The following is a 20,245-nucleotide window of genomic DNA, read 5'->3' as shown; positions in this document are numbered from 1 at the left end:
AAAATACAACTCCCCAGGAGTTTTCTGGAAAGGGCAATCCATGTGGCATTTCTGACCCACTGTCTGCTGACAAGTTAGTCAGAGAATTAGGTCATTGCCCTTTGTGATAATTAGAAGGAGCTCCTTGCCAAGCTTCACCAGATGTATGAGAGCATGGTCCAGATCAAGAGCACTGACTTGGTGATATGCTTACCCCAGCAGGAATGGGACTGGTCTTGTCAGCTGCTGTGCAGCTAAATTCTGGTGTCTACTGCAAGATGTGGTTCAGAATGGTGCTACTTACCCTCTGAACCTACTTCTTAGGGGTCTTGGCCAGTTTCCGAGATGAAGATGCAGAATACTGGAGGTGGGAAGGCAAGTTTAATTGGTGACTGAGTGTATTTTATTCAAAAGAAGACTGGCCATCAGCCCTGTGTACTTTCTACATGCCCAGAAAAAAAGCCAAATAGCTGGCTGGCACCCAGTCTCCACTCTCTGTGGCTGAGTGAATCTACTGTTGTAAAGAACGGACTTGCTTGTATTGTAGGATGGAAGGCCATTTTGTATTTGGGTTCTGGGAATTGCTGCTAGGAGGTAAGTGGCTGACAACCTCCAGCTGCCACATCTTGGGATTCTCTGAAGTGTTCCTGTGGAAGCCACACTCTTCCTGGGCTTCCTTTAGCCAATGACCAACTTATCTTGACCCAACACTTTCTCTCAAATTCTAGTTCGGTTTTTCCCTCAGGAAAGTTCTTTCTTTCCTTAGATTTGTACAGCATTGTTGTCACCTTCAGATTCAGGATGTGGTGGAATTTGAAGTAGGGGAAGTTTTCCTGGGGTCCCTAGTCTAGCGGGTGCATTTCTTCTTGGATTCAAAGTGGGCACCATCAATGTGTGTCCTGTATATTAAGGGAAAAGGAAAAGAGTATTGTTATGGATTAAATTGTGTTCCCCCAAAACATACACTGAAGTTCTAACCCCTGAATATAATCCTGTTTGGAAATAGTGTCTTTGAAGATGTTATCTGTAGGTTAACATGAGGTTATACTGGAGTAGGGTGAGTCCTAATTCTAAATGACTGGTGTCCTTATAAAAAAGGGGAAGATGCACAGAAACAGAGAAACAAAGGAAGGATGATATGTGACACTACAGCTGTGTCTTAGGCTAGGTTCTCTAGAGAAGCAAAACCAGTAAAGTGTATAAATGTATATATAGAGAGATTTATAGCAAAGAAACAGCTCATGTGATTGTAGAGGCTGGAACATCCCAAGTCCGTGGATTAGGATAGAGGCTTCTCCCGATTCATGTAGCCACAGGGGCTGGCAGGTCAGAAATCGGGGCTCTTGTTCACAGGCTGTGAAGATCGACAAATTCCAGGATCAGCAGATAAGCTGATAGCTCAAGTCCCAAGAACTAGAGGTCAGATGAACAGGAGGCAGCTGTAGGATCCAGAGTGAGCAAAAAGCCAGAATGTCTGCTTATATTCGGATGCAGGCCACACCCCCGAGGAAATGCCCTTTCAACTGATTGGCTACTCACAGCAGATTCAATCATGGGAATGATCACACATAAACACTGAGAATCATGGCCCAGCCAAGTTGACACACAATCTTAACCATCATAATCTGCAAGCCAAAGAATGACTGGAGTTACCAGAAGCTAGGAGAGGGAGATGAATCAGTTCCTTACTCATAGTCCTCAGAAGGAATCAACATGGCTGATACCCTGATTTGGACTTCTAGCCTCCAGAACTGTAAGGCATTTAAATTTCTGTTCTTATAAGCCACCCAGTTTGTGATATGTTCTTAGGGCAGTCCTAGGGAACCAATACAAGTTTGGAGGGTGCTCACTCACAAATTCTCCTCCTACAGGTTTGAATGAAGAGGTTTCTTGAGTGGCTCACCTTAAACTTCCTTTCTTTGGTGACTAGTACTCATCCTGACGTGACTTTTAGCTCACAGATCGGTAGCCACCCAGATTCCCAAGACACTGTGTTTTTCCAAGTGCTACTCCTGGGGATAGTAGGTAGACATACTGCTCATGCTACTGTCTAAATTTCCCATATGTGGCATTCACACAATATTCTCAGAGCAGAAATTTGATCAGATCTATATCTCTTCTATTAAAATTACTCAGATTATTTTTATTGCAATTTAAGAAATCAAACTCATATTACTCGGTTGAAAAAAAGAATTTATTAACTTAAGTACCAACAAGTCTAATGGATGAATCTGGCTTTAGAGAAAGTAGGATAAAATTGTTTATACATTATTTCTTGTGAATGGAGCTTGAAGGCTTCCAACAGCTCTGCCTTATGTTGTAAGCAAAGTGGTGATCTAGAAAAAAGATAACTGAACTTCAGAATATATATACATATATATATAACTTATCTATATATCACTTGTGTACTTAAACAATCAATTAAAAAAGGTACTAAAGAATGAGTGTAACATGTTCCCATTTGAGTTAAAATGGGTTACTTAATCATATATATGTTTTCATAAGAATAAATTATTTCTGGAAGGATGAACAACAACAAAAATGAGTAATAGTGGCTGCCTCAGGGAAGAACTGAATGTCTAGGGGAGCAAGGTTACCTTTTCATGACATACCCTTTTATATTGTTTACTGTGTTTTCTTTTTAAACCATGTGTATGAATTACATTGAAAAAACATTTTTAAGTGGAGGGGGAGGGCTGTAGCTTTGCCATCATCACTATGGTATACATGCATTAATCTATACTGTACTGTATCACCACTCTCTTCCCAAGATTGCCTCCTACTGGAAGAGCCAATGGGCTAGATAGTCACATACATTTGGGAACAGGAGACTGCTATGGCCTCATGAAGTCTGTTAGGACAGTGAGAAGATTATTGCCTTCTAGGTGTAGTTCAGAAAGTTTGAGTATTGGGCCATACTCTTTCTACCTATTTTCTTCCTGCCAAGCTGAAGAGTCAAAGAAACAAATTCTGAAGGACCTCCTTGATGGAGGGATAGGGTTGTTCTTGGTTCCTCAGGATTTTTAATAAACTTTATTTTTTATTATTATAAGAAGAATGTGTTATTAGTATGAAAAATTTAAATATATTTAGAAAGTAAATGTATAATTTATATTTGTAAACATAACAACCAGATATAACAATAATAAGCATTTTGGTGTATAGTATTTTAGAGTATACACACATACACATATACATACACACATATATACAATAAAATATACATATGTTATATATATTTACATAAAATATACATATTTAATATTTCCCTGAACTGTTATAATATATATATGCTTTTGTAACTTGCCTTTTAAATTCACTGTTTATATATCAAAATTATACATATATATAGTTTTAAAAGTCAAATAATTGTATATAGCTTGTTATGAAAACTAAGCCACCCATCTTCTTCTTTCCCCAATTTCCTATTCCTTACACCAATTTTAAATGTTTCTGCTTTTTTTTTTTTTATTTATCTCTATGTTTCTAAATAAAATGCCTATATTACTATTCCTTGATTTTTAATAATAAAACATGCACTAAGAAAAAGAAGGGGAAGGGGAAGGGAAGTAGCATGCTCATAGATAGAACAAGCAGGGGGAGGTATGCAAAAGATAAATTATCTTCCATAGTAACCCAAACCAGATGCCTTTTAGTTGACTTGATTTATGGCGACCCCATCTGTGTCAGAATAGAACTGTGATCTATAGGATTTTCCATGGTTGATTTTTTGGAAGTAGATCACCAGGCCTTTCTTCCAAGGCACCTCCGCGTGGATTTGAACCCCCAACCTTTCTGTTAGCATCTGAACGTGGTAACCATTTGCACCACTCAGGGATGTCTTCCACAGTAACACACTACTAATGTCTAAAAGTTAAGTAATAACCATATAAGTATGTTATTCAGAAAAATCAAGGTAAATACAAGAAGAATCAACTAAAAGAGTTGAAAGTGTTTTTTGCCTCTCAGTCTTTTTAACATCTTATCAAACACTCCTCTTGTTTTTTAGCTTTGTCTTTTCCCCCACTTCCAAAGGGCGTTTTTACCACCAATTCCTCAGCCCTTTGAAAGTTCTGTGATGTAAATTGGCTTGTTTTTCATCTTTCTCCACTGTCAGCTCAGGTTTCAGCATCATCAGTTCTGCTAAGTCAGTTACTGTTCATCCATGTTCTTATTACCCGTTGCTGTCAAGTCAATTCTGACTCATAGCAATCCTATAGGACAGAGTAGAAATGTCCCATGGGATTTCCACGGAGCAGCTGGCGGATTCGAGCTGCCAACCTTTTGGTTAGCAGCCGAGCTCTTAAACACTGTGCTACCAGGGCTCCGTGTTCTTATTGCCTTCCAATATTTTATGCAGTTATCTCCTCTACTGTCCTTTTAGTGTTTGTGAATTTATGACATAAAAAATAAAATAAAAATCCCCTTATTGTAGTTTCGGTAGAGTTTCAGGAAAGACTAACATTCAAAGCACATTTTCCTCATCCTTATAACGGAAATAATTACCTTTTTTAAAAAAAGTTATTTAACAACTTCCCATGCTATTATATATTTTTCTGCAACATCACTATAAATAACTTTTTGATGTTCCATTACATAGATGTAATATTATGTATTTAATCTATCCCCTGTTGTTAGACATTTCTGTTTCCAATTTTTGGGATGAAAAGGAACAATAAAACTAATATCCTTATAGCTAACTTCCTGTAAGTGGACTCATGGGGCCAAAGAATGAGGGAAACAGCAACAGAAAGGAAAAAAAGTTATAAAAAATGTGGTCAGTGCAATGACAGAGATATGCACAAAATATTATGGAAACCCAGAAAAGGCTACCCTAACACAACTTGGGAAGATGTGAGATTGTTGGCCTGAGAAGGTTCCCAGGAGGAGATGATGATCAAACTGAGATAGGTGTTAACTGGGTGGGGAAGCAGAGAACAGCATTCCAAGGACAGGGAATAGCACGAGCATTTGGAGGCAAGAAAGCTGTATAGAGAGAACCACCAGCAGTTCAAGTTGCTGAATATTAAACAGCACAGATAGTAAAAGATGAGGCTAACAAGGTAGGCAGAAACCAGCAAGACCTCATATATCATATTAGGGAGATTTGAATATTTTTTTTATGTGTTAAGGCTTTTGATCAGGAAAATCTATTTGAGAAGAAATTAAAGGCTGGAATAAGAGATAGGAGTCATTCAGAGAAGATGAATGTCTGAAAAGGAAGGTGGGGTGGCATGATAGTAGTTGGAATAACAGGAGAGAAAGAACACAAGGAGTATTTAGTTCATAAAATCTGTAGAAACTGGTAAAAGGGTTGGATGTCGGGGGTGAGGTGAAAGAGGGGAGGAGTCAAGATTATATACACCCAGGTTTCTGGTTTGAGTGAAGAAGAGGTGGTGGGCTGAATCAGAAGATTAGGAAACCTATACATCAGGGAATACGGTGATGGTTGTAAAAAGCATCTGGTATTGTCCTTCTGCCACTGTCTTAAAAGGGATTCTAAAGGGATTTTCTTTCCCTTGTTCCTCCAGCCCTACACTTGCATTACTGGCCTAAGTGGATACTCACCAGCTGGCTGTGTCCATCATTACAGCCAAGTCTGAGAATTCCTGATTATACATAGAGCCTGCGGAGCTGCTGACACAAACAGTCATTAGCAGACGACCCTTTTGTAACAAACTATGCTTTAAAATGTAAACTGTGGGGGTATTTTCCTTGCTTTGTCCAGAAGGAACTTTCTCCTGCCTGAGCCTGGATTAATCATGAGAGAGCTGGTCAACATTCCACTGATACATATTCTGACTCTGGTTGCCTTCAGCGGGACTGAGAAACTCCCAAAAGGTTGGTTTGAGCCATCTCGTCTTCTTGCTGCCTTGTCAAAGTTAGAAAGTGTGTGTATGCTCCGACCACAACTGATTCATACTATGGTGGGTGGTCTTGGGTTTTACTTGGTGAAGTAGAGGTGGGATGTATGGGAGTGAAGAGACTGTATAAATAAGCAATTGGTTGATGGTGTCCTCTCTACCAGTATTTCCCCCCTTAAGTTCTGCAATAAAGTGTTTAGCCATACAGTGCCTGCAGACCTCTCGTTTCTAAGGGAAACACTAGCAGGTAGAATACAAGTTATCGACGTCTGTTTGTTTGTGTGTATGTCAGACTTTAGGGGGGTCTAAACTGATGATGAAAACCTTTTCACATCCGGTTTGCCAGGAATATAAGCAACTCCTTTCCCAGACATCCAGAGTGTTTGCTTCTGAACAACAACAAAAAAAATTATTTTGATTTTCACTTTTGGTTTTACAAAACTCTTAATAAATACTTTTGTTTTTAAAAATCAGAGCGAGGCAAAAAGGCACACAATTTGCTGATATAATTAAAGCTTGAAGACAGTGGTTCTCAATAACGTTGAGGCTGAAGTCATGATTTGGCTTGGCAAGATACTGCAAAAGTTTTTTTCAGAGCCTTTGGAATGTACCGGAAATAACACCACCTCAGGGGAAAGGAAAGCAACTTAAGAAATTGACGAACACCTGTTGCAGTAGCAAGAATGTCCACAGTGATACGGTCTCTGGCCAGCGTATTATGAAACTGAGACTAGGGTATTCCAAATTAGGATGAAAGATGAGAAAATATGTGATTTGCCAACTGACTGAGGGCTTCATTGAAATCTTTTTTAATGAGGCATGAGAAAGCAGATTGAATGGTGTTAGTTGGGGTAGAGTTTTCAAATTAAATGTATTTCAACAGAGTGAAAAGAGTTCTGTGTTTTATGACATTGAAATTAATTATTTTCCCTGTATTTTACTTTACCAAAGAACTGAAAAAGTTTGGATTTTAAAGAAAAGCGAAGGTAGTATCTACATGTGGATGGGAAATCTGTCTCTGGATTTTGTGGTTCACTAGAAATGCTGGTGCCACAAGGTCAAAGTTCACATGCTAATAAGACACGGACTTTCTTCCAAACAGTCTAATTTCGTAGATTTATGTTGTTTTGTTACTTCTCTTTTCCCATTTTACGTGAGCTGAATGGTATCTTCAAATGCGTTTAAAGGTCCAATTGCCAACTAATACTTTAATGTATCTTCAGATAAAAGAGAATCTAGATCTCTTCAAATAGCTAATAATAGTCAGAAAGACTTAACATTGGCTTCAGATTATTTGAATACTTCCTGATTGTACAACGGATGTCCGGTAAGGCAGCACCTGAGTGTTCAGACTTATGGATTGTCAGAAGTCTTATTTGTGCTGTTCTAAATTATACAGTTATAGCTACAATGACATGGTTAAATACTAACATTTACTATAATTCAATCTTATAAAGAGCAGGATAATTAATTCTGATGGTTCTGAGTTCAGGCCGAATTTGGTGCACACACACAAAGAAATCTCTATATATGAATACCTCCTAATTTAACTTAAAAGAAATAAATCATTTCCAGTTTCTAAACTTTACAGACAAAGCTCTTTACTCAAATGAATACTATCTCCATTTTGAAAACATCCATATTTGGTGACATAAATGTAACAAAGATTGTATTATATATGCCAAACAGTCTGGCTTTTAAGTAAAATAATCAGCTTGTTAAGCACACTTTGTTTCTTACAATTTATTTATTGCTATAATTAGGTTTTAAAATCAATAAGTTAAAAGAATATTTTTGCCTAGTCTGCTGTATTTATTGTAAAATCTACGTTAGTAAGGGTTTAATACCAACCTTAGCCAAAAACATCATGCCTACGAAAGCAAATATTCATGTATTACCTGCCACAGTTCTGAGAATAAACATTATTATGACAACACAGCCATTCAAATTTTAAATGTTGAATTTCATGGAATATATTGGTAGAAAATAGCCAATGAATATGCTATGATATTAATATTATTGGAAGTAATGAAAATGTCCCACCCCCAGTGTCTCATAATTGTTTTCTCTATTTTAGGCAGAAGGCAATTATAAAAAGAGCTTTTTAGGTAGGCATACTTTTTCTAAGTCCTTTACCTTGAATTGAGCTATCTGAATACTAATTTAGTGCAAAAAACATTAACAAATTTAAAATAGTGCGAGAGTATTCACGTGATCTTTTTTTTAACAGTCTGCACTATTTTCAAAATGAAATTAATAACTGATTTTGCAGAATTAATAGTTTATTGTTTTAGCTTCAGGCTCAATGTTCAAAGATCAGGAGAAAAGTCATTGTCCTTCTGAATCATTCAACTAATGATACTGTGAATGATGAGCTCCACGTCATAATCTCAAGAGGAGAATTTTAAAATCACCATGCATGAAAGTAGCCAGCATTTTATTGAATGATTTGCCTTAACCACATACATAAATAACATTTAATGTTTGATCCGGGAGTATTAAGTGTATTCTGGAATATTGCATTCTGGGGGCATATAGGAGTTAATGTAAGCAGCACTGGCTTTGTTTAATATGTACAAAAAGCTCCTGTCAAAATCCCATTTTTAAAACTACCCCATTTTCTGCTGTATCTAGAGGTTTTAGAGTCTAAGAGATTTATCTTTAGACGTACTTGCAACTTTCTCTTTCGATTCATATGTATTCAGGGATAAGACTAACAGATTCAACATATGACTAAGTCAGTGCAGGCACAGCTGTCATTGAAACCCAGGACATCAAGTGCTGGACGAATGTTTGATATTGACGTGCATTGAAAGAGTTGCTCATTACACATTTGGGCAAACACAGTTGGCTTAAATATTATTGAGCTTAAAGAACAGAAAGAGAAGAAATGTCCAGATTTCTTTAATTGTTATCATATAGTCCCAAAGATGAAGTAAGTGGCTTCTTATTGAAATAGGACGTGAGGACATTTGGGAGAGTGACAGATGAGAGGTGCGTAGGGGACCTGAGGAGAGTGGTCTCATTCAGGAAGATGAGAGGAGTGGAGCAGAGAATGCAGAAGGATTACATGGGCCATGCTGAGGACCCCGATGAAGCTGGGGAGCGCAGCTTTGTGGTGACCCTGATCTGCACAGTTGTTTCATTTTATCCAGCAATGCTCTATGAGCATAGGGGTAGAGAGGACAGATGGTTGGATTAATTCAGGATAGGTGCTTTCCAGGGTCAGTGCAGCCAAAGGAGTAAGAAAATTGAGGTTATACGACAATTAACCAAAAGGTTGGTTAATGATGAAAGCGAAACAAGGACATTTAATACCTAGAAGAGAATGTAGAGATCAAGTTTCCTTTTCCCAGTCCCTAAGGAGCCCTGGTGGTGCAGTGGTTAAGAGCTTGGCTGCTAACCATAAAGTCGGCAGTTCGAATCCACCAGCCACTCCTTGGAAAGCCTATGGAGCAGTTCTACTCTGTCCTATAGGGTTGCTATGAGTCAGAATCGACTCAGTGGCAACAGGTTATGTTTTTCTGTGTGTCTTCCTCATATGTAAAATAAGACATGCCTACCAGTGCTCAACATATTAGGTTATGTACTGTACTAAGGATTGTTAGATGATTGGTGTAATTATCACTTCTGGGTAACATGCACATTTTAAATGTTCCGCTAAGAGACAATGTTTTAACCCAAAGGAATAACTCCAGGATAGTTTCAGAAATTCTAACAGACTGAACAGAACCTACTTGTGTCAGGTACCATCCCTGAAGGCAAGGTGTGTGCTCTGTTGCAAAGAATTGATGATACGAGCATTAAGAAGCAGCTATTGACCATTATTACCAATGAACTGTACAAGCTACGAAGACATCACAATAAAAATTTTATTTCATTACATCACCAGTGGAATAAAGATACGCCAAATGCAGAGCAATACTAACTAAATTTCCTCTTTGGGGGCTTTGAAAAACTTCCAACACCAGAAGTGAAATGTTGAAAAAAATAATAACTAGATTAACATGAATATGTTCCAAGTCTGAATGCCTAATTTTATGACAGAAAGGAGTGAATACACCTGCCTTCTTTATTTACTCTATCATTTGGTCAAGTCAGCCAGCAACTATTCAATCAGAAGTTTGTATGTCAATGGCCATGTGCTAAACCAAAACCAAGCCAAACCCCTTGCTGTCGAGTTGATTTCGACTCGTAACAACCCTATAGGACAGAGCGGAACTGCCTCATAGGGTTTCCAAGGAGTGGCTGGTGGATTCGAACTGCCGACCTTTTGGTTAGCAGCCGAGCTGTTAACCACTGTGCCACCAGGGCTCCAGGCCATGTGCTCTTCCTGTAAAACAGAAAGAAAGGGTAATATCAGGTCTTTCTCATCAAGCAGCTAGTATTCAAGTTAAGTTACTTTTGGGGTCCAAAAAAGTACTGTGGTCATTTTCATGTATTTGTTATTCATGTGGTCTTTGGATTGAGGGAAGAAATAGTGTCCTAGTTTAAATAGTCTCTGGCTGAGATGAAAGCTGGATAGTAGAATACAAGTAAATAAAAGACAGTCTGCTGAGCTGGCAAATGTCATTAAATCCAATTATGTGATTGTGTCAGTAAACATTTGAAAGAAGATTTGTTTGGAAAATTTTGTAATGAGTACAATGTGGACTTAACCAACTATATAGTAACCATAGAAATTGATGTTGATTTAAATGTTTTCTTTTTTTCTGTGTGTAATCAGTACTATGCTGAAGACACAATATAGCTCAAAGTTAAGAGCTAGGAACTTTAAATTCACTTTGACTATGAAGTTCAACCCCACCACTTCCTACGTATGTAATGTTTAGACAAGTTACTTAACCATTTCTAGTCTCCATTTCCTCATCTGCAAATGAGAATGATAATAGTATCTACCTTTATGTTGGTTGTTAAAAATAAGTGAGATAATGAATGAAAAGTGTAATACACGGCACATAACAGGTGTTTAATAAATTTTAGATGCTAATATTATCAAAAACAGCGTCAGTCATTGCATAAAACTGTCATCCACAGAACATTAAGGAAAGGTATTAATTTAATAAAGGTCTTAGCATAACCTCACGTACTTCTCCATGTCTAAGCTTGTCAAGACATTCCAAGATTTACTTCTTTGATCTTAACTGAACTCAACAGAATCTGTGTTAATAATAGTATTAACAATATTAATAGTATTTGAGAAAATAGTAGTAATAATAAGTCTATTACCTCTGCCACTTCTACATCTGTGTATTGGATAAGAAGAAACTAATGAATTCTATTTATTTTATAAAAATAATATATGGTCATTAAAGATTTGAAGGATTTTAAAAACATAAAATATATAAAAGTTTTAAATAGAAAAAGTAAACCCATACTTCTGGAACTGTTAACATGGCATTATTTTCTTCCATTTTCCCGCATGTATCCTAAAATAATGTGTTGTAGTAATATTGTCAGTACAATTTTGCTGCCTACCATTTTTACCTAACAGTGAAGCGTAAGCATATTCTGTATTATCAATACATTTCAAAACATAATTTGCTATCTAATATCCTGTTTAGATAGCAGTGTGTTAGTGTATGTTTAACATCCACCTCTCTGAGAAAAAAGGCCCTGATTTGTAGCATTTGTTAATTTGTTTTGTATAAATACTTTAAACACAGCCTACTTTAAGCTACCAACAACAAACACGGAACACTGAGTTGGGAAGAGATGCACGCCTTTATGTACTATTTCTACCATACAGATATTTAAGATGTACATAACTGTAAGAGCATAGATAGCAGTGAAAATTAGTAAAATAATTAGGAAGTGATTACTTTTAAACATTATTACTTTGTTTTTAATATAATTTACTTAATTATAAGTTTACATAATTTAGCTTTTAGTATTGGCTCTATTTAACAATCATCTCATAAAATTCTAGAAAAATCAACAACTGCCTCTTACAAGCTGGTACAAGCCAGTTCGAGCACACCACAGTTAGAAGGCAAAACTGTGTCTAATTCTTCTCCCTTTTTAGTATAACTGGTGCAATTTAGTACAATTAAGCAGTTACATTCACTGAAAGTCCTGTTTATAGCTTCCATATTTGAGATTATTTGAGTTGTGAACTGACTTGATGGAGTTGGTCAGTGATGGAGCTGGGATTCAAATTCAAGTTCTGTGCTAGTTTACCACTCAATGTATAGTTGCTTAACAGCCTTTCATTTTAAACAATGAAACGTTCAACGTTATCAATGAACCTTTGGGCCCATCATTGCCTGCATTCCACAAGCTAAGTATAATTTTATTTTTGTTATTCTTTAATATCGATGCAATTATAGAATTGATTGCTTATTTCATTCATTAATTGCTTAGAAAAATACACTTCTTTGCTTAAGAGATTGACTTTCTTTCTTAAACTTTGTTATTATTTATGAGTTTGTTTCCATTGCATTATTTTAGAAATTCAACATTTCTGTGACATTCTGAAGTGTTTATTTGCTATAACCTTTTTTTATTACAAAGATAACCCATATGGTGTTTTAAAGAACCCTGTAAGATACAGGAACACAAAAAATATAAAATAGTATACACATAAGACTAGCACCTAGAGATACTTTTAACATTTTGGTATTTATTCGTTCTTCCATTATACACACACACATATATATCCTCTCTTGTTTATTTATAAGCATATATATTTAGATATACATACTATAATTTTCCTTACAAGTTTAGGAGCCTATTACTTCATGGAGACAAAAAGCATTTAGACCAGAACCTTTTCAACTTCCTCATAGCAAATGGAAAACCTACCTATCTATGCCCATCCTTTGTTCTTTCCCTCCTAATTATGCTGCCAGAAGAATTTGTCCTCCAATCTATGAACAATCCCTCTACTTACTCTGAATACCACATTTGTCTGCTTTCTCAGAGACCTGCTTCCCTCAATTATCTCCCCTTTTTCTCCTATCTTCAGCATTTTTCCCTTCTGTTAGATCTTCCCATCAGCAGTTAAACACTGTTGTTCCCATGCTCACCTTAAAGTGCTACCCAGCTTCTTCCCTCCCTACCATAGCTAAATGCTCAAAAAGATGTCTGCCCTCCTAGTTTCCATTTTCTTGGTACTCAGTGACCTCTCTTACCCACTGTAATCTGACTTCCACGTCTGATGTCCACTGAATCTGCACACCAAAGTCAAACGTGACCTCCTTGTCAGGAAACTCAATGGACACTGTTCAGTCCTTATTTTATTTGAATTCTTGGCAGCATTTGACACTCTTGACAGTATTCGACTCTCCCTCCTTCTTGAAACACCTGCTACTCTTGGACTCTGCCAACATACTTTGCTGGCTTTGCTTACAACTCTCTGGCTTTTTTCTCCCATTGTCTTTTCTAAGCTCCTCTGCTCCTTCTTATACCTCATAAACGTTCTTGTTTTCTTGTTAATAGCTCCTTCAGGGCACCAGTCTCCTTCTGTCTTCAGGCCTTTACTTATGCTATTTCCACTGCTTGGAACACTCTTTCCTCCCCTCTGCTCCAAGCCAAATTTGAATCATCCTATATGTGTATGAGTGTGTGTTTGTGTGTGAGTGTGTCTGTGTAGTTGTCTTGTTCCTAGTGTTATTATTATCAAGTTGAGTGGTTGACTATAAGTTTGAGAAACATAGTCTTTATTGTGTTAAAGAAATACTATATTCCTACTTTACTAAGAGTTTTTTTTTTTTTTTTAACCTAAAAACTCATTTTCTTATAAGCTTTGGGGCTCACGAAACCTAAATCTTCCCTTACTTGTTTATAATAAATTCTAAGACCTACCCTTCTGAGAGCCTTTGCTTTTGATTCTCAAACACCTAGTTCAGAAGTAGAAACAAAATCCTCTACATAAGATCTTCCTTCCTTTTGGCAAATTTCTGCTCTGGGGAAATACAGTTCTCAAATAGGTATGTGGTGGCCTCTGAGTACTTAAGGAAGGTTAGTAAACAGCATTCCAGAATATTCTCGTTTGATTTCTCCTCTCATTTCAGCTCCTGTCATCACCACTCCTCTTGAAACAGTAGATGCCTTAGTGGAAGAGGTGGCTACATTCATGTGTGCAGTGGAATCCTATCCTCAGCCTGAGATTTCCTGGACTAGAAATAAAATTCTCATTAAGTAAGTATTCTGCCTTTCTCTGGTAAGAATTCCCACTGCTGCTTTGTGGTTTATCTCTGATATAATTGCAACTGCAGCTCTTTGCAACGTTAAATTCTTTTTCACCTTCTAGAATATATGAAATGCAAATGTCCTCATTCTATTAATATAAGATCTGAAGTCCAATGAGGTTAAGAGACTATTGACATGGGGAAGTCAGGGCTGTTTCATGGACCCCAGGTTAAGGACCTAGGAGAATCTTCACAGTTAATAGAAAACACCATAATACCCTAAGTCTGGGGGCATATCTCCCAGGACATCCAGGGGAGTTAATAGGAACCAACCTCATCTCCTGCACTTCTAAAGTCCCAATAAAGTGAAGTATGTTCTCTGGGAATCTGACCTCTAGATCACCATGACCTTTTCTTTTGAAAGGTAGAAGTGATTCGTGATATATTTGAGTCAGTCTCACAAACAGATAAAATTTCCATTTGGCAGATAAAGAGTATGTTATCATTTTCTCATTACAATAGTTATCTGATAAAAATATACTCTAAAAATCTGGAACAAATTGAACCACTGGCTTCTTAGCAGACAATTTATCTTCCATTAGGGCTATGGTCCTTAAACTGGGGTCAGTAAGTTTGGATGGGGAAAAAGTACATCTTTACGTTAATAATCTCTAACTGAAATTTAGTGTTTCTATTAAATAAAAAAAAAAAAAACCAAACCAGTTGCCATTGTGTCAATTCCAACTCGTGGTTACCCATGTGTTTCAGAGTAGAACTGTGCTACATAGGGTTTTCAATGGCTGTGTTCTTTCAGAAGTAGATCACCAGGCCTCTGAGTGGGTTTGAACTGCCAACCTTTCGGTTAGTGGCTGAGTGTGTTAACTCTTTGCACCACCCAGGGACTCCTTTTTTTTCTATTATGCATATTGTAATGTGGGAAATCACCCTGTGCTATGGCAGCCTTAAGTTCCCTAATAGGTAAACGATCCCAAAGGTCCTGGAATGAAAGCCACTTACCTATTTTTACATATATGTTACAGTAGCACCATACTTCTGGGTACCCAAATATTTATGCATTTCCTTTTGCTTTTGTAACAAATGATCACAAATTTTGTGGCTTAAAACAACACAAATTTATTATCTTATAGTTCTGGACATCAGAAGTTTGAAATAGGTCTCCACCAGGGCTCTGAAATAGGTCTAGCAAGGCTAAAATCAAGGTGTTCGCATGGCTATGTTCCTACTGGGGCCTCCAGGAGAGAATCCAATTTCTTGTCTTTTCCAGCTTCTAGAAGCCACTTGTATTTCTTGGCTTGTGGCCCCTTTCTCCGTCTTCCAATCCAGGAATTGCATCACTCCAACTTCTGCTTCTGTTATCATATCTCTTTCTCTGACTCTTCTGCTTTCCTCTTCCATCTTTTAAGGCCCTTAGGATTACATTGGGCCCACCCAGATAATCCAGAATAATTTATTTTAAAATCCTTAATTTAATAACACCTGCAAAGTCCCTCTTACCAGGTAAGGTAATGTATTTACAGATTTTGGGAATTGAGATACGGATCTCTGGAGGCCCATTATTCTGCCAACTACACACATTTTGCGTAAAGAATCTTTATTTGGTCATAAAAACCAACTTTTATATTGATGCTTCCCCTCAAATTTCTCTTTCTGTTACCCTAAGTCCCTTTTTAACAGTTTGCATTTAATTAAATGAGATAATATATGTAAAGCATGCAGTTTGAAGCTGTTTTGCTTCCTGATGCATCCTGAGTAACTAAAACAATGCCTGGCACTTGTTAGGCACCCAATAAGTATTTATTTAATGAATGAATGACTATTCAATTAATTGTTAGTTACATCTATAAATTTTTAACCCTTTCTGCTAGTCACATTTATATGTGTTGGTGTTCATTTTCTAGCAGCAACTTTCCAGTAATTATGGGGAGAAGACTCAAATATCTTGGTTACAGTATACTTTCCTAAATGAAGTAAAATTTACAAATTTACATTTGATCTTGTCAGTAGACATTGTCTTTTGAAAACATTTTTGAAGGACTCAGTGGTGCTTTGATTATTGGAGTCTAGGAAAAATTATAATATAATATTAGTTTTATCCTACCAAATAATGTTCTTCTAGTATTAAGAAGTCATTCAAGTTTCCTCTTAATCTTTATTCTACTTTCTCCATTGACAAGCCATCAGTTGGATCAACTAATCATACCCAAGGAATCACTGATGAGGTCCTAATCTGCCCTTTTCCTCTGTGACCTGCAGGCTCTTTGATACTCGGTACAGCATTCGGGAGAACGGGCAGCTCCTCACCATCCTGAGTGTGGAAGACAGCGATGATGGCATTTACTGCTGCATAGCCAACAATGGCGTGGGAGGAGCTGCAGAGAGTTGTGGAGCTCTCCAAGTGAAGATGAGTGAGTGAGAAAGAAAAACATCTATGATTTTAATGTTGACTTGGTACACTATGGAACAGGCAGTAAATAGAGGTCCCCTCCTACCTGGGGGTTCAGCAGCAAGAGAAGTTGAAGTCAGAAGAAAACCATGATACTCTACCTTCTTTAACACTTTTTTCTATACATAAATTTGGTCTTCAGTATGAGCATTCTCTTATTTTGCCCTTCTATTGAGTATTTTTATCTCAAAACCCTTATTTTTAATCTCTCAGAATTACTTCTATAATTTCTCCCTTTTTTCATAGCAAACTCTGCTTATATGATGTAATATTCACTCAGGTCTCTCTAAGGACATCACCAATGAATTTTTAAAAAACATTTTCTTATTCTGCTTCATTTCTGTTTACTTCAAGATAAGTTTTTTTGGTTGTACTTTAGGTGACGGTTTACAGAACAAACTAGCTTCTTATTAAACAATTAGTACACATATTGTTTTGTGACATTGGTTGCCAACCCCACAACATGTCATCATTCTCCCCTTCTTGACCTTGGGTACCCTATTACCAGCTGTCTTGTCCCCTCCTGCCTTCTCGTCCTTGCCCCTGGGCTAGTGTTCCCATTTAGTCTCATTTTTTTTTTATGGGCCTGTCTAATCTTTGGCCAAAGGGTAAACTTCAGGAGCGAATTCATTACTGAGCTAAAAGGGTGTCTGGGGGCCATACTCTCGCGGTTTCTCCAGTCTCTGTCAGACCAGCAAGTCTGGTCTTTCTTTGTGTTAGAATTTTGTTCTACTTTTTCTCCAACTCTGTCCAGAACCCTCTATTGTGATCCCTGTCAGAGCAATCAGTGGTGGTAGCCGGGCACCATCTAGGTGTTCTGGACTCAGTCTGGTGGAGGCTGTGGTACTTGTGGTCCATTAGTCCTTGGGACTAATCCTTCCTTTGTGTTTTTAGTTTTCTTCATTCTCCCTTGCTCCAGACAGGGTGAGACCAGTGGAGTATCTTAGATGGCCGTGCACAAGCTTTTAAGACCCCAGATGCTACTCACCAAAGTAGAATGTAGAACATTTTCTTTATAAACTATGTTGTGCCAATTGAGCTGGATGTTCCCTGAGACCATGGTCCCCACCGCCCTCAGCCCAGTAATTCGGTCCCTCAGGGAGTTTGGATGTATCTGTGGAGCTTTCATGACCTTACCTTAGACAAGTTGCCCTGGCTTCCCCAGTATTGTGTAGTGTATTACCCTTCACTGAAGTTACCACTTATCTATTGTCTATTTAGTGTTTTTCCATCCACACCCCACCCTCCCTCATAACCATCAAAGACTGTTTCTTTTTGTATGTAAACCTTTTCATGAGTTTTTATGGTAGTGGTCTCATACAATATTGGTCCTTTTGTGATTAATGTGTATTTCACTCACCATAATGCCCTCCAGATTCATCCATGTTGTGAGATGCTTTGCAGATTCATCGTTATTCTTTACCATTGCGTAGTATTCCACTGTGTGTATGTACCATAGTTTGTTTATCCATTCATCTGTTGATGGGCACCTAGGTTGTTTCCATCTTTCTGCTGTTGTGAACAATGCTGTAATGAACACAAATATGCATATGTCTATTGGTGTGATGGTTCTTATTTCTCTAGCATATATTCCTAGGAGTGGGATTGCAGGGTTACATGGTATTTCTATTTCTAGCTTTTTAAGGAAATGCCATATTATTTTCCAAGATGGTTGTACCACTTTGCATTCTCACCAGCAGTGCCTAAGCGTTCCAATCTCCCCACAGCCTCTCCAATATTTGTTATTTTCTGTCGTTTTGATTTGTGCTAGTGACATCTGGGTGAGATGGTATCTCATTGTGGTTTTGATTTGCATTTCTCTAATGGCTGGCGATAGCGAGCATTTCCACATGTATCTGTTAGCCACTTGACTGTCTTCTTTGGTGAAGGGTCCATTCATTTCCTTTGTCCATTTTTCATTTGGATTATTTGTATTTTTGTTGCAGAGGTATTGGATTTTCCTGTAGAGTTTAGAGATTAGTAGATCTTTGTCGGATTTGTCATAGTCAAAATTTTTTTCCCAGTCTGTAGGTTCTCGTTTTACTCTTTTAGTGAAGTCTTTTGATGAGCGTAAGTTTTTAATTTTTAGAAGATCCCAGTTATCTAACTTATCTTCTGGGGTTTGTGTGTTGTTAGTTATAGATCATATCCTGTTAATGCTGTATATTAGGGCCTCTAGCATTGATCCTCTTTTTTTTCTATGATCTTTATAATTTTTGGTTTTATATTTAGGTCTTTGATCCATTTTGAATTAGTTTTTATGTATGGTGTAAGGTAGGGGTCCTGTTTCATTTTTTTTCAGATGGACAACCAGTTTTGCAAGCACCATTTGTTAAAAAGACTGTTTTTTCCTCCATTTGATAGACTTTCGGCCCTTGTTGAATATCAGGTGACTGTAGGTGGATGAATTTAGATCTGGGTTCTTAATTCTGTTCCATTGGTCAAGGGACCTGTCTTTGTACCAGTACCAGGCTGTTTTGACTACTGTAGCTGAATACTAGTTTCTGAGTCAGATAGTGCAAGTCCACCTACTTTGTTCTTCTGCAAACTGCTTTACTTATCCGGGGCCTCTTCCCTTTCCATATAAAGTTAACAATTAGTTTTTCCATCTCTTTAAAGAATGCTGTTGGTATTTGAATCGGAATTGCATTGTATTTATAGATTGCTTTGGGTAGAATTGACATTTTCACAATGTTGACTCTACCTATCCATGGGCATGGTATGTTTTTCCATTTATGGAGTTCTCTTTTGGTTTCTTGCAGTAGTGTTTTGTAGTTTTCTTTGTATAGGTCTTTCACATCACTGGTTAGATTTATTCCTAAGTATTTTATGTTTTTAAGGGCTATTATAAATAGTATTGTTTTCCTGATTTCCTTTTCATTGTTCTCTTTATTGGTGTATAGGAATCCAACTGATTTTTGTATGTTTATCTTGTATACTGCTACTCTGCTGAATCTTTCTATTAGTTTCAGTAGTTTTCTCATGGAGTCTTTTGGGTTTTCTATGTATAGTATATCATCTGCAAATAGGGACAATTTACTTCTTTGTTACCAGTTTGGATGCCCTTTATTTCCTTTCCTTGCCTTTTTGCTCTAGCTAGGACTTCCAGCACAATGTTAAATAGCAGTGGTGATAAAGGGCATTCTTGTCTTGTTCCTGTTCTCAAGGGGAATGTTTTCACCTCTCTCCATTAAGAATGATGTTGGCTATTGGTTTTGTATAGATGCCCTTTATTATGTTGAGGAATTTCCCTTCTATACCTATTTTATTGAATTTTTTTTTATCAGGAATAGGTATTGGACTTTGTCAAATGCCTTTTCTGCATCGATCGAGATTGATTCTTTTAATTTTATTTATGTGGTGGATTATGTTGATTGATTTTCTAATGTTGAACCATCCTTGCTTACCTAGTGTGAATCCTACTTGGTCGTGGTGTATAATTTTTTTGATATGATGCTAGATTCTATTGGCTAGAATTTTGTTGAGAATGTTTGCATTTATATTTATGAGAGATATTGGTCTGTAATTTTCTTTTTTTGTAGTATCTTTGCCTGGTTTGGGTATTAGGGTTATGCTGGCTTCACAGAATGAATTTGGAAGTATCCTTTCCTTTTCTATGTTCTGAAATAATTTGTGTAGTACTGGTGGAAGCTGTTCTCTGAATGTTTGGTAGAATTCTCCAGTGAAGCCATCTGGGCCAGTGCTTTTTTTTTAAATTGTACTTCAGGTGAAGGTTTACAGAACAAATAGTTTCTCATTAAACAGTCAGTACACATATTGTTTTATGGCATTGGTTAACAACCCCA

At 37.2% G+C, this 20,245-nt stretch overlaps 1 protein-coding gene across 6 annotated transcripts in view; it reads left to right on the top strand.

Annotated features, from left to right (window-relative positions):
- Positions 1–5,609: 5,609 nt before the first annotated feature.
- Positions 5,610–20,245, top strand: part of MUSK (muscle associated receptor tyrosine kinase) — a 115,629-nt gene continuing 100,993 nt past the window's right edge. For 3 of the 6 annotated variants that reach the window (XM_004372176.1, XM_004372173.1, XM_004372175.1), the window contains exons 1-3: positions 5,610–5,820; positions 13,859–13,985; positions 16,250–16,401. In XM_004372176.1, the coding sequence (XP_004372233.1) occupies positions 5,742–5,820; positions 13,859–13,985; positions 16,250–16,401 (358 nt within the window). In that variant the 5' untranslated portion in view covers positions 5,610–5,741. The remainder of the gene's footprint in view (positions 5,821–13,858; positions 13,986–16,249; positions 16,402–20,245) is intronic. The other 3 variants (XM_004372174.2, XM_004372172.2, XM_004372171.2) reach the window with 1 other exon arrangement.

This window comes from Trichechus manatus, unplaced genomic scaffold (genome assembly GCF_000243295.1).
Source record: "Trichechus manatus latirostris isolate Lorelei unplaced genomic scaffold, TriManLat1.0 scaffold00016, whole genome shotgun sequence".
NCBI classification, from domain to species: domain Eukaryota; kingdom Metazoa; phylum Chordata; class Mammalia; order Sirenia; family Trichechidae; genus Trichechus; species Trichechus manatus.
The sequence above is the reverse complement of the archived record's forward strand: the minus strand, read 5'-3'. Positions and strand labels throughout refer to the sequence as shown.